The 13,791-nt window shown below is 42.8% G+C and overlaps 1 protein-coding gene across 1 annotated transcript in view; it reads left to right on the top strand.

The window, feature by feature from the left end:
* Positions 1 to 1,176: 1,176 nt before the first annotated feature.
* ST8SIA6 (ST8 alpha-N-acetyl-neuraminide alpha-2,8-sialyltransferase 6) overlaps positions 1,177 to 13,791 on the top strand; it is a gene marked incomplete at both ends in the record, with an annotated part of 141,576 nt that continues 128,961 nt past the window's right edge. The window contains 2 exons of the mRNA XM_080811954.1: positions 1,177 to 1,277; positions 1,730 to 1,828. Coding sequence (XP_080668080.1) covers positions 1,177 to 1,277; positions 1,730 to 1,828 — 200 coding nt within the window. The remainder of the gene's footprint in view (positions 1,278 to 1,729; positions 1,829 to 13,791) is intronic.

Below are 13,791 nucleotides of genomic sequence, written 5' to 3'. Positions count from 1 at the left end.
GGGAGCAAAACTGAGGTTGCACTGCAGGAGACGTGCGCAGTGTGCTGGAGGCACGGAGGACGCGGACAGAATCGCTTGGGGCAGAAAGAGGACAGCCAGACCGTATCACACTGCCATAGGGCCATTTTCCAGTATCTAACCAATATGATTTAGACCAACATGATTTAGATTAATGGTCTGCTAAGTTTTTCTGAAAAGGGATAGATAAATGCTTTAGGCTCCGCGGCCCAAATGATCTCTGTCACCACTACTCAACCCTGCCTTGTAACCCAAAAGCAGGTTCCCACAGCTACGTACAGCCATGGAGAAGACAAAGGAACAGGCATGGAGGTGTTCCAAAAACACTGTTTGCAAAACCAGGCTGGGGCCAAGCTCGGCCTTCAGGTGGTAGTATGCCAGCCCCTAAAGATTCCCTGGCTCCTGGAAATCCACTCTCCGCGCCTCTGAATCTGCGTCTAAGTAAGAGACGGTTCCTCCTCCCCTTGGGTACCAGGATCTATCCAACGAAACCAAGTCCCTAGCAGCCTTTGCGTGGGGCGATCCAGCCGAGCGACTGCACAGTTTTAAGAAAGTTTTGAAGTGGGCTCTTTGCTTTCTTCTCTTCCACCCCTCCGAGTCCTTGCTTTCCACCGCAGGGACGCGGAAGGAGTTGTGGTGTGCTTGGGTGAGCTGCGTGGGCTCGGGGGAAGAGCCCGCGGGCACTCCGGAGAAGGCGAGGGCGCACAAAAGTTGGAGCCCAATCAGCACCGAGTCCAGCTCGCGAGTCCCAACCTTCAGGTGACCCCGCGCGGCGGCGGCGGCGGCGGCGGAGGAGGAGGAGGCAGCGGCGGCGGCGGCGCGGCGACTAAAGCCCGCAGCGGCTCGGAGCGCCTCCGGGAGGAGAGGAGGCGAGCTCGGCGAATCGTCACTGCCAAGCCGAGCGCCGAGCTCAGCGGTCCGGGGCTGGGCGCAAGGCGGCGAGAGCCGGCACGCGCCTTCTCCCTTCGTCCCCGGCACCCCGCGAGAGGCTGGGCCGGGGCGCCCGGAGTGCGGGCCCGCGCCGCGCGCCGTCGTCGCCCCTCCCCGCCGCGTTTGAACACTGGAGGTGTGCGTGGCCGCGGCGGCGGCGGGAGCTGCGAGTCGGGCCGGCCGGGCTGCGCTTCGCCGGGGCGGCGGCGGTCGTGCGTGGGGCTCAGGATGCGGCCGGGGGGCGCGCTGCTCGCCCTGCTCGCCAGCCTGCTGCTGCTGCTGCTGCTGCGCCTGCTCTGGTGCTCCACCGACGCGCCCGCTCGCTCCAGGTAACCCGCCCGCCTGCCGCGCGCCCCCCGGGGCTCCCCAGCCGCCCGCCTCCGGGCCGCCGCGAAGGGTCGCCGACGGGCGGTGGTCGCGCGAGGGCGGGCCGGTAAGGGGGCGTCCAGGAGGCAGGACGGGCCTGGCCTGGGTGGCCGAGGGGGCGACGCGGGGACCAGGTGGGCACCGGCTGCGGCGGGGAGCGAGGCGAGGGCTCCGGCGGGCGGTCGCTGCGGAGCGGGACCTGCCGTCGGGTTCCCCGCGGTCTCCCGAGCTCGCCGTTCTGGTCCGTGCTTCCCCTTCCTTCCCGCCCTAAGCGGCTTCAAACTCCGGGGTCTGGGAGCTGCCGCGGGCGGGGGATCCGGGCTGCTCGAGGACGCCCCGGCCAGGTGCGAGCGCGCTGCGGCCGCCGAGCCTGTCAGCGAGGTGTAACAACTTAGTTTTCTTCCTGGCGGTGCAGGCTCTTGGTGGAGGAGAGCAGGGACGCCACGCGCGGTACGCCCGCCGCGCTGAGGACGCTCCGGAGCCCGGCGACCCAGCTACCGCGCCCCACGAACAGGTACCCGCGGCGCGGGGCGGCGGGCGGCAGGGGACTCGGCGGCGGCTGCGGGGCGCGGGTGGGGCGCGGCTGCAGCCGCAGGGCTCGCCTCGCGCTGTCTGGCTGGGACCGCGCGATTGAGTGCGCTGGGGTGTCTGAGTGTGCTCTGCGTGTGTGTGTGAGACTCCTCGCACTGTGTGTGTGTAACTCCTCACACTGCCTCAACCTCCCCTGTAAAGCCTGGATCTCTACGTAGAGGTTCTTCCAACCGAGGGAGAGACTCAAACCGCTGCACTTTGGCGAAATGGGTGCTGAGGCCCCTCCTCGGTAACCTGGTGTTGAAAACCCCGGAGAGAGGCAGCTCAGCCTGTCTGTAGAGGGATTCGGTTGGTTTGCTTTTTGTCTTTATGCTTTACAGGGCACCCGTGTAGAGATTCACGTTTGGGAGAATTCTGTGCACAACGTTCAGACTGTTTTTGTCCTTAGTGAATGGAAGCTTAAAACTGTTCTTTTTCACTCACAGGAGTATTTATCCATGTGCAATAATTATTTGGTTTTTATCTTTCTTTCTGATTATAAAAGTAATACATGCTTGATGCAGAAAGTTAGGTAATATGAGAAATGTATTAAAAAATATTCACTCAGAACTGTACCACCCACAGATCATATTAAGGCTTTGGTCTATAGCCTTCCAGTAGTTTTTCCTACCTACATATATTTTAAAAATATATTTAAGATTAGACTTTGGTCTACCTTTTTTCCTAAAAAAATTAGACAAATACATATCATTACCCCCCCCCACTATTGCTTTTAATTGTTGCATAATTCATCACATGAACGTGCCATCTGTTTAACTCTTTGTAGCTCTAGACATTTTAACTGTTTCCTGTTTGCTTTTTGCTTTATTTGCTGTTAATAATTCTATTAAGTGTATCCTTGCATGTAAATCCTTATCTCCATATTAAATGAATTCTCCAGGATGGAATGATAGAAGTCATATTATTAGGTTGAAGAGTATATACATTGTTGGTTCCAAACACATATGACCAGTTACATCCTGGAAGAGTTGGTTCAATTTACATTTTCACCAGAAGAACGTACTGTTCCGTGCCTCAGCAACGCTATTCTTACCTCAATTTTGTGCACTGTCTCTTTTCCTCTGCTTATCTCTTGTGAATTCTTTTTTCTATGTTTCCTTCTGTACATTCTTGGCTCTTGGACCTTCTAAATCTTTCTGATTGAACAATCCCAGGCTCCTGTGTGGCATAGTCATAAGGAGGGTCTGGGGGAGCCTGGAAGAAATCTTGAGGTGCAGGAACAATCTCCCACAGCCCTCCTATTAGGATATTATAACATGTTAGAGGTACTAAGAAATCCTAGAGTAACAAAACTTTTGATAAAAATAGTGGCCTCTAGTTTTTTGTGTTACAGGTTTGTATACTATAGATATACAAGCTTATATATAGATATATAGCTTTCCAGTGATCTGGGGAGCATTCCATTTTTTTGCAGGCCTTGGTACTGTTTGTTATTCATTTTGGCATTGCCCCTTGGGGAAATTTTGAAAGAATGCACTAATTGAATTACCCGGTTCTAGGCCTTTTTTGAGGTAATTCTTTGATGAATTTTTTAGCTTCTTTTGGCATACTTCTTTTCTATTTTGCATGCTTCTTGAGCTAATATAGGTAATTGCTATGTTTTTCTGAATCTGATTCAAAGGCTTTTTAAATACCATTCTGTCATGTTTTTTAAAACCTGTCTAATTTATTTTATATGCCTTTTATCATTTATGATTTTAATTATTTATGTGGCAGGGATACAAATTTTTATCTGTACTACTTGATTATGGAGAGAAATTAGAATTTCTTTTATTTTTTTTAAAAGATTTTTTATTTACTTATTTGACAGACAGAGATCACAAGTAGGCAGAGAGGCAGGCAGAGAGAGAGAAGGAAGCAGGCTCCCTGCGGAGCAGAGAGCCCGATGTGGGGCTCCACCCCAGGACCCTGGGATCATGACCTGAGCCAAAGGCAGAGGCTTTAACCCACTGAGCCACCCAGGAGCCCCTATAATTTCTTTTAAAGATTTATTTATTTATTTTAGAGAAAGAGAGCATGAGCAGAAGGGGCACAGGGTGAGGCAAAAAGATTCTCAAGCAGACTCCCCACAGAGCTCAGAGCCTGAAGTGGGGCTCGATCCCAGGACCCTGAGATCAGGGCCTGAGCCAAAGCCAAGAGTTGGACACTTAACTGACAACGCAGGCACCCCGAGAAATTAGAATTTCTTAATTTTTCTGTAGCTGATCTGATCTTTCCTTCATGAGCCCCACACTGTAGGTAATAGGTAAAAGTAATAATAGTAATGCTAATAGCAGTAAAGATAGCCGACACTTAGTGAATGTTTTTATGGGCCAGATATTGATCTAGGCACTTTACATTTATTAACTCACTTAATCCTTAAAAACTACTGGGAGAAACTATGATTATCTTCATTTCATAGTTGAGGAAACTGAGGCACAGAGAGAGGAAGTAAATTTCCCAGAGTCACAAGGTTGGCAAATTGTGGATCCAGGAGTCAGACCTAGGCCATGTGGATACAGAATCCCACACTCTTAATGTCCCTGCTATGTAGCCTTTCTGAGGTGCTGGGCAAGACGGGGTATGTGCGTATGTCTCCAGGTTAAAGCTTAGTCCAATGTGACAACATAAGCAACTCTTTCTGACAATATTTATTCTTTCTGGGAGCAAATGCTCCATCTGTCATATTGTTTTCATCATTTCCTTTTACTTAAAGACGACACCCGGGTACAAGGGGGAGGTGGGCTTAGATGATGTGTTAGTAGGGTTAAGAGTTGGGGTTCATGATCATGGTAACCTTTGACTCCTCTAATTTCCAGAGTGATGTTGTCCATTTTCTACCTGATGGCTGGGTAGCACCCAGCTGATAGCCAGTTAGGAAATTGCAGTTTGTGGCTCATTCTTTTTCTTCGGGTATTCTACCTTATTGGTCCCCCTACTCTCTCTTCCTCACTGAGCTCCCACCTGGTGCTACCTTTCTGGAATCTGGTGAAGATTCTCTCTTAGTCCTCTCCTGTGTTGTTACTCTGCAACATTTGCTCTGAGGCTGTCTCATCCAGGTCTGGCTCACCAGATCCACAACCAGTCTCCCAGCTATTTCTGGGACCTGTCTAAACATATAAGAATGGAGGCTGGTTCAGGAAATTAAGTAGAGGTCCTCTCTCTACTTGCACTGTGAAGTACATGTGACCCTATTCTAAGTTAATTTCAGGATGGGAGGCTGTCCAAGAAGTGATCTCTTTCCAGAGTCCGAGGTGGGGGAGGAGGCCAACTTCCCTCTACTCTTGTGGTTACCCTTATCTTTCTGTCTCCAAGCCAGAGCTCTCTTCTTTCCACCTCTGGTCCCAGTTGGGAATGTGCAGTCTACCCCAGTCCCTCATATTTTCTTTTGTCCTGACTCAAATCTCCAGGCTGAATTCAAACCTAAGTCTTAATGGTCATTCGTGGAGACCAGGATTGAAAATTTTGAAAAAGCTCCAGGAGCTGTTTCTTCCAAGTAAGATGGTTAATGTGCTCAAGTGGGAGAATGAGAAGAATCTGGAATTCTTTTCTTGAGGCCATAGCATATCTTGTTTTGCTTGGTTACAGCTGAATATCACCTTATCCTTTCTCTTTGCATTTTTTGAGTAACAAGTCTTCATCTCTCCAGAATCCCCCAAAGGATGCTTTGAAATGACTGAGGGAAAAGTCATGTCAAAGTCAGAAGACAAAAGAGAAAAACTTAGTAATAATTTTCAAAATATAATTCCATTACAATGGATGCTTTCTTTTTCTAATAAACTTTGTCAAAGTTTGTTCTAGGTTTGTTTTTCATACAACCAGCTCCTAGATTTATTTCTCAATTTTGGCATGTTTTCCTTGTTACTTCCTTTGTGCTACCCTTACCTTTTTTTTTTTTTTTTTTTTTAAGATTTTAGTTATTTATTTGACAGAAAGATCACAAGTAGGCAGAGAGGCAGGCAGAGAGTTAGGGGGGAGCAGGCTCCCCGCTGAGCAGAGAGCCCGATGTGGGGCTCGATCCCAGGACCCTGAGATCATGACCTGAGCTCAAGGCAGAGGCTTAACCCACTGAGCCACCCAGGTGCCCCGTGCTACCCTTACCTTTTAAAAATCATTCCTTTCTTCCAACTTAATGCCTTGAAGTGAATGCTTTATTTATTTTTCTGTTTTTCTTTGTAAGAGAATGTTTACTACTATGAATTTTCCTTTGAACGCAGCTTTGGGTCTGTTTCTTAAGTTTGGATACATAGTGTTTTGATTTTCAAAAATATATTCTAAATTGTTTATAATTACATTAATTTTTAAAAGATTTTATTAATTTTTTTTGAGTATACCCGATGTGGAACTTGAACTCAAAATCCTGAAATCAAGAGTTGCATGCTTCACTGCCTGAGCCAGCCAGGTGCCCCTATAATTGCACTAGAATTTTAAATAATTTTTATCTCCATAGTGATTTAGAAGAATACTTAAATTTTCAGGTGGTTGGAATTTTAAAAAATACTAATTGAATATTCTTTCTTTTAATTTCATTTTTGATTATAAAATAAACTAGTAGAATCTGCTATGATGTCGTAAGTTAGTTCTCAAACACTCAAGAAGTGAGAGATTGGACTATCAGCAATGTTAATCATGTAGCCGGAGCAAGTCTGTGTAACTAGCTGGCTTGGAATTCCAGGGTCCCTCCATGAAAGTATCTAGGTCCTGGTTGTGACTTAGTGCCTATTAGTGGGGGTGTCCATTCTGGCTTTAACATCCATGGTGATGATTCAGGCTCTGTGGCTAGCTCAGATTTCGCAGTGAGCAACAGCTATGCTTTGAATGTTCTGGTACTTACTGCCCATTTCATTGCCCCATCAGGGATGACTGGACTATGAGTTTTCTTTCCAGAGATGTGGGGACCATACTTCTACTTCTCTGCTTTCTTGGAGAGTTTCACCTGCTATTTTCCCGAGTGGGCTACTTTTCTGTTTCCTGTGACCCCTTCTCCTTGCAGTACAACTTCGACTTTTCCTTGTTTGACACCTGGGCTTCCACAAAGGGCAGACATCAAAAGTCAGTTGTGTCACATCCCAACTCGTTATTGTAGCAAGTGCTTTACTGCATGTTTTGTAGCAACTTTACTGAATGTTTTTTAGATGAATACAAAGAAAAAGAAAAGTGCCTGTCATTCAGGGTACAAAAGATGGGTACTTCTCGTATTTTCAGTAACTTTGTGTGCACGTATCTGGCAGTTTTGCTATGCATATTTTGGTAGGGGTTAGTAAAACTTTTTTTTAACAACATCTGAACTTTTCGTCATGTCATTTGTCTTTCTGCAACATAATTTTTAGAACACGGTGTTTGAATGTGGGCACCTATCATAATTTAGCCTTGGGATTTTTAAAAAATCTTGATTTATACTTTCATATGAACAACTTTATTTTTTAAAAATATTTTGTTTATTTATTTGAGAGAGAGAGAGGGAGCATGGGGGGAGGAGGGTCAGAGGGAGAAACAGACTCCCTGCTGAGCAGGGAGCCTGATGTGGGACTTGATACTGGGACTCCAGGATTATGACCTGAGCCGAAGGCCATCGCTTAACCAGCTGAGCCACCCAGGTGCCCCATCATATGAACAACTTTATACCCTTGTACATATTCTTGATTATTCAAATAAATTCATAGAAGTGGAGGGGCTAGATCAAAGAATATAGGAAATTTCAAAATGTTCCTATGACTTGTCCAACAACAATGGTTGTTTCAATTTATTTTCCTGTTAGCAGTGTAGGAGAGTGATCATTGACTCAAACTCCTGACAGTTCTGTGTATTAGAATTTCTTTTCATTTTTTTAGTTTCACTCTCAGGATATAATATTTTATTGATGTCTTAATTTGCATTTGTACTGTTGTGCTTAATCTTTAAGATATTTTTAAATTTTACTTTCTGGGTTGGCTCTTAATACTGTTATCTATCTTTCTATCAAGATCCTCTGTTTTCTGGGGCTCCTGTGTGGCTCAGTTGGTTAAGTGTCCAAACTCTTGATTTCCACTCAGGTTATAATCTCAGGGTCCTGAGATTGAGTCCCACCTTATGCTGCCGGGGCTCTGCTGGAAGCCTGCTTGAGAATCTCTCCCTCTGCCCCTCTCCCTGCTTGTGCATGCACATGTGCTGTTTCCCTCTCTCTTTCAAATAAATAAAGTCTTAAAAAAAAGATACTCCATTTTCTTACAGATATACAAGAGGTTTATGAATATCAAAAGTGTAAAACTTCTCTTTACCATGCATTTAAATTGATTTTCTAATTTAGTTAACATTTAATTATGTCTGTGGTTATTTAATCTGTGCACGTTTCCAACCTTTCTGTATTCTACCACTTGTATCTACTTTTCTTTCCCAATTCTGCTTCTGAATTGATAAACGTAACAGTTCATTTATTGAAGTATTTGCTATGCTGAGATAAGTGTACATTTTAAGTACATTTTAAAATATTTAAACATTTAATTGTCCTAGAACTTCTTTCGGCATGTGGCAAAAGGGTGGGCTTTTATTAAGTTATTATTATTCTGTCATGTACTTTTGCCTTTGAGAATTCTTTTTTAATTTGAATTAGGCTCTTGCTCACAATCTAGAAATACTGGGTGGGGTGCCTGGGTGGCTCAGTCAGTTAAGCGTCTGTTTTTGGCTCAGGTCATGATCCCAGGGTCCTGGGATCCAGCCCTGCGTTGGGCTCCCTGCTCAGCTCAGCTCAGCAGGGAGTCTGCTTGTCTCTTTTCCTCTGCCCTTCCTCCTACTCCTGCTTTCTCTGGAGCTGACACTCTGTCTCTCAAATAAATAAACAAATAAAATCTTAAACCCCAACAAGTCTAGAAATACTGTTTAGATTTTCTTTTCTGTTGTTCAGCGTTCAATGCTATTTTAATTGAGCCTCTCCCCACTTCTTCAATTCTTTGTTTCCATTGCTTTCTTGGTCAGCTGGCATAAATCTTGGACATTTTAGCCTTAGAAGATGGATGATGGTGTTTCTGAAACTTGAGATATTTAAGGATCCAATTCTTATTTTTCACATATGGGTACTGAATTATTATTGCACCATGACTCCATTTTTTTTTTCGGTCTTAGAATTTTTCTAAGATTTCTGTTGTTCTATTTTCTGCCTTTTAGGGCCCCGAAAAACAAATAAGAGTAATCCTAACTTTTACTTTTTCAAAAGTAACCTGTTTGATTTTTTTTGTGTTACAGATCCTGAGAGGAATGTTCTTTCCTTTCTTTGCTGCTGTTAAATTGACAGCAGTATGTCTTTTCAGTGACCTCTTTTGGTTAACTTTTTCTGTAAGCCTTTTTAATCCACTGGCCCCGTTATTCTATTTTGTTTCTATTTATTCCATTTGGTATCCTGTAATGGATTATGCAATGTGTTCCGCACATTCTGGTTGTATTCTGTGAAGTGAGTCTTCATTTTTTGTGTGTGCCGGTGCTGAACCTCTTCCCATCATTACCTTTCCATGTAAACGATTTTATTTCTTTTTCGGATTTCAGTTTTCTCTTTGTCTCTTTCCCCTGCCCTCTGGGATGGCCTCTTAAATCTGTCCTCTAAATTTCTGAATGATTTTTCTGTAGTGTCAGTTCTCTGTTTTGCCCTGTCTAAAACAGTACATCTATTCCATTTTTATTCTTTACAATTTTTTTTTTCTTATCTCAGCCCGCATCTTCTCACATCAGTTTATATCTTAGGAAGCTTCTAAGTATGCTCTTAATACACCTCACCCTTCATTTCTTATGGTTTTCTTGTATTTTATTGAAAACGCAAAGCAAGTGCTTTCTAAAGATTTCTTCTGCTGCTTAGAGTAAATATTGTTCAAATATAGTAAAAAAAAAAAAGTATAATTTTTCCTTACACCTTGAGAACAGTGTTCTGCCAAATTAGAGAATCTTTTTTCTTTACGTTTTAATTAAATTCCAGTTAGGTAACATGCAGTGTAATACTAGCTTCAGGTGTGCAATTTAGTGATTCAGCACTAATGTATATCACGTGATGGTCAGTGATGTTGAGCATTTTTCATGTGTCTGTTAGCCGTCTGTATGTCTTCTTTGGAAAAAAGTCTATTCATGGCTTCTCTCCATTTTTCAAAATTAACATGTAATGTATTACTTGCCCCAGGGGTACAGGTCTGTGATTCATCAATCTTTTTTTTTTTTTAATTTTTTTTTAAAGATTTTATTTATTTATTTGACAGAGAGAGATCACAGTAGACAGAGAGGCAGGCAGAGAGAGAGACAGGGAAGCAGGCTCCCTGCTGAGCAGAGAGCCCGATGTGGGGCTCTATCCCAGGACTCTGAGATCATGACCTGAGCCACCCATGCGCCCATGTGATTCATCAGTCTTATACAATTAACAGCACTCACCATAGCACATACCCTCCCCAATGTCCATAACCCAGCCACCCTATCCCTCCCTCCACACCCCAATCCTCAATTTGTTTCCTGAGATTAAGAGTTTCTTATGGTTTGTCTCCCTCCTTGGTCTCATCTTGTTTCATTTTTCCCCTCCCTACTCTCTAAAAACCCCACCCGCCTTTCAAATTCCTCATATCAGAGAGATCATATGATAATTGTCTTTCTCAGATTGACTTATTTCGCTCAGCATAATACCCTCTAGTTCCATTCACGTTGTTGCAAATGGCAAGATTTTGTTTTTGATGGCTGCATAGTATTCCATTGTAGATATACATACATATATATGTGTGTGTATATATATATGCCACATCTTCTTTATCCATTCATCTGTTGATGGACATCTAGGTTCTTTCCATAGTTTGGCTATTGTGGACATTGCTGCTATAAACACTGGGGTGCTGGTGCCCCTGTGGATCCCTACATTTGTATCTTAAGGGTAAATACCCAATAGTGCAATTGCTGGGTCATAGGGTAGCTCTATTTTCAACTTTCTGAGGAACCTCCATGCTATTTTCCACAGTGGCTACACCAGCTTGCATTCCCACCAACGGTGTAGGAAGGTTCCCCTTTCTCTGCATCCTCTCCAACATCTGTCATTTCCTGATTTGTTAATTTTTGCCATTCTGACTGGTATGAGGTGATATCCCACTGTGCTTTTGTTTTTTATTTCCCTGATGCCGAGTGATGTGGAGCACTTTTTCATGTGTCTGTTGGCCATTTGGATGTCTTCTTTGCAGAAATGTCTTCTGCCCATTTCTTGATTGGATTATTTGTTCTTTGGGTGTTGAGTTTGTTAAGTTCTTTCTAGATTTTGGCTACTAGCACTTTATATCATGTGTCATTTGCAAATATCTTCTCCTATTCTGTCAGTTGTCTTTTGGTTTTGTTGACTGTTTCATTCCTTGTGCAAAAGCTTGTGATCTTGAAGAAGTCCCAGTAGTTCATTTTTACCTTGCTTCCCTTGCCTTTGGCCATGTTTCTAGGAAGAAGTTGCTGCGGCTGAGGTCGAAGACTTTGCTGCCTGTGTCCACCTCAAGGATTTTGATGGATTCATATCTCACATTGAGGTTTTTTATCCATTTTGAGTCTATTTTTGTTTGTGGTATAAGGAAATGGTCCAGTTACATTCTTCTGCATGTGGCTGTCTAATTTTCCCAATACCATTTGTTGAAGAGACTTTTTTCCATTGGACATTCTTTCCTGCTTTATCGAAGATTAGTTGACCATAGAGTTGAGGGTCCATTTCTGGGCTCTCCATTCTGTTTCGCTGATCTGTGTGTCTGTTTTGGTGCCAGTACCATACTGTCTTGATGATTACAACTTTGTAATAGAGCTTGAAGTCTGGGTTTGTAGTGCATCCCACTATGGTTTTCTTTTTCAACATTATTCTGGCTATTCGGGGTCTTTTCTGATTCCATATAAATTTTAGGATTATTTGTTCCATTTCTTTGAAAAACATTGATAGTGTTTTGATAGGGATTGAATTAAATGTGTAGATTGCTTTACGTAGCATAGATATTTTCACAGTATTTGTTCTTCCACTCCCTGAGCATGGAACGTTTTTCCATTTCTTTGTGTCTTCCTCAATTTCTTTCATGAGTACTTTCTAGTTTTCTGAGTACATATTCTTTGCCTCTTTGGTTGCGTTTATTCCTGGGTATCTTATGGTTTTGGGTGCAATTGTAAAGGGGATCGACTCCTTAATTTCTCTTTCTTCTGTCTTGCTGTTGGTGTATAGGAATGCAACTGATTACTGTGCATTGATTTTATATCCTGACACTTTACTGATTTCCTGTATGAGCTCTAGGAATTTTGGAGTGGAGTCTTTTGGGTTTTCCATGTAAAGTATCATATCATCTGCAAAGAGTGAGAGTTTGACTTTTTCTTGACCTGTTTGGATGCCTTTTATTTCTTTTTGTTGTCTGATTGCTGTCTCTCCATTTTTTTAATTGGTTTGGGGGTGTTGAGGTTTTTTTTTTTAAGATTTTATATTTTTATTTGACACAGAGAGAGAGAGAGAGAGAGCGCGTGCAAGTGCACAAGCAGAGGGAATGGCAGGCAGAGGGAAAGGGAGAAGCAGGCTTCCTGCTGAGCAGAGAGCCTGATGGGGGGCTCGATCCCAGGACCCTGGAATCTTGACCTGAGCTGAAGGCAGATGATTAACATATTGAGCCACCTAGGTGCCCCAGAGTGTTTAGTTTTATAAGTTCTTTATATAGTTTGAATATTAACCCTTTATCACATATGTCATTTGCAAATGTTTCTCTCATTCCATGGGTTGCCTTTTAGTTTTGATGATTATTTTCTTCATTGTGTAGAAGCTTTTTATTTTGTTGTAGTTCTAATAGTTTATTTTTTATTTTGCTTCCCTTGCCTCAGGAAAGATATCTAATAAGAATTTGATACAGCCAGTGTTAGAGAGGTTACTGCGTATGTTCTCCTCTAGGATTTTAATCGTTTCATGTTTCACATTTATGTCTTTATTTTGAATTTGTTACTATCCAGTCTTCTCAACACCATTTTTTTAAGAGACTATCTTTTTCCCATCGTGTATTCTTTCCTGCTTTGTCAAAGATTAATTAACTCTATAGGTGTGAGTTCATTTCTGGTTTTTCTATTCTGTTCTCTTGATCTGTGTGTCTATTTTTTTTATGCCAATACTGTACTGTTTTGATCACTACAGCTTTGTAACATAACTTGATGTCTGGATTTATGATGCCTCTAGCTTTGCTTTTCTTTTTCAAAGTTGCTTTGTCTATTCAGTGTCTTTGTACATACAGATTTTGTTCTAGTTCTGTGAAAAATGCTGTTAGTATTTTGATAGCAGTTGCATTAAATGTATAGATTGCTTTGGGTAGTATAGACATTTTAACAGTATTTGTTCTTCTGATCCATTAACATGGGATGTCTTTCCATTTCTTTGCATCCTCTTTAGTTTCTTTCATCAGTGTTTTATGGTTTGCAGAGTACAGCTCTTTCACCTATTTGGTTAGGTTTATTGACACGTATCTTATGGTTTTTGGTGCAATTGTAAATGGGATCAATTCCTTAATTTATCTTTCTGCTGCTTCATAATTGGTGTGTAGAAATGGAACCAATTTCTGTACATTGATTTTGTATCCTGCAACTTTACTGAATTTGTGTATCAGTTCTAGCAATTTTTTGGTGGAGTCGTTCAGGTTCTCTGCCTGTGGTATCATGTCATCTGCAAATAGTGAACATTTTGCTTCTGCCTTGCCAATTTGAATGCCTTTTATTTCTCTTTTGTTGTCTGATTGCTGTGGCTGGGACTTAGAGTACTATGTTAAATAATGGGTGAGAGTTGACATTCCTGTTTTGTTTCTGACCATAGAGGAAAAGCCCTCAGTTTTTTCCCATTGAAGATGATATTAGCTCTGGGTTTTTCTTATATTGATTATATTGAGGTATGTTCCCTCTAAACCTACTTTTTTGAGGTTTCTTATCATGAATGGA

This window comes from Martes martes, assembly GCF_963455335.1.
Source record: "Martes martes genome assembly, chromosome: 8".
Lineage (NCBI taxonomy): Eukaryota > Metazoa > Chordata > Mammalia > Carnivora > Mustelidae > Martes > Martes martes.
The sequence above is the reverse complement of the archived record's forward strand: the minus strand, read 5'-3'. Positions and strand labels throughout refer to the sequence as shown.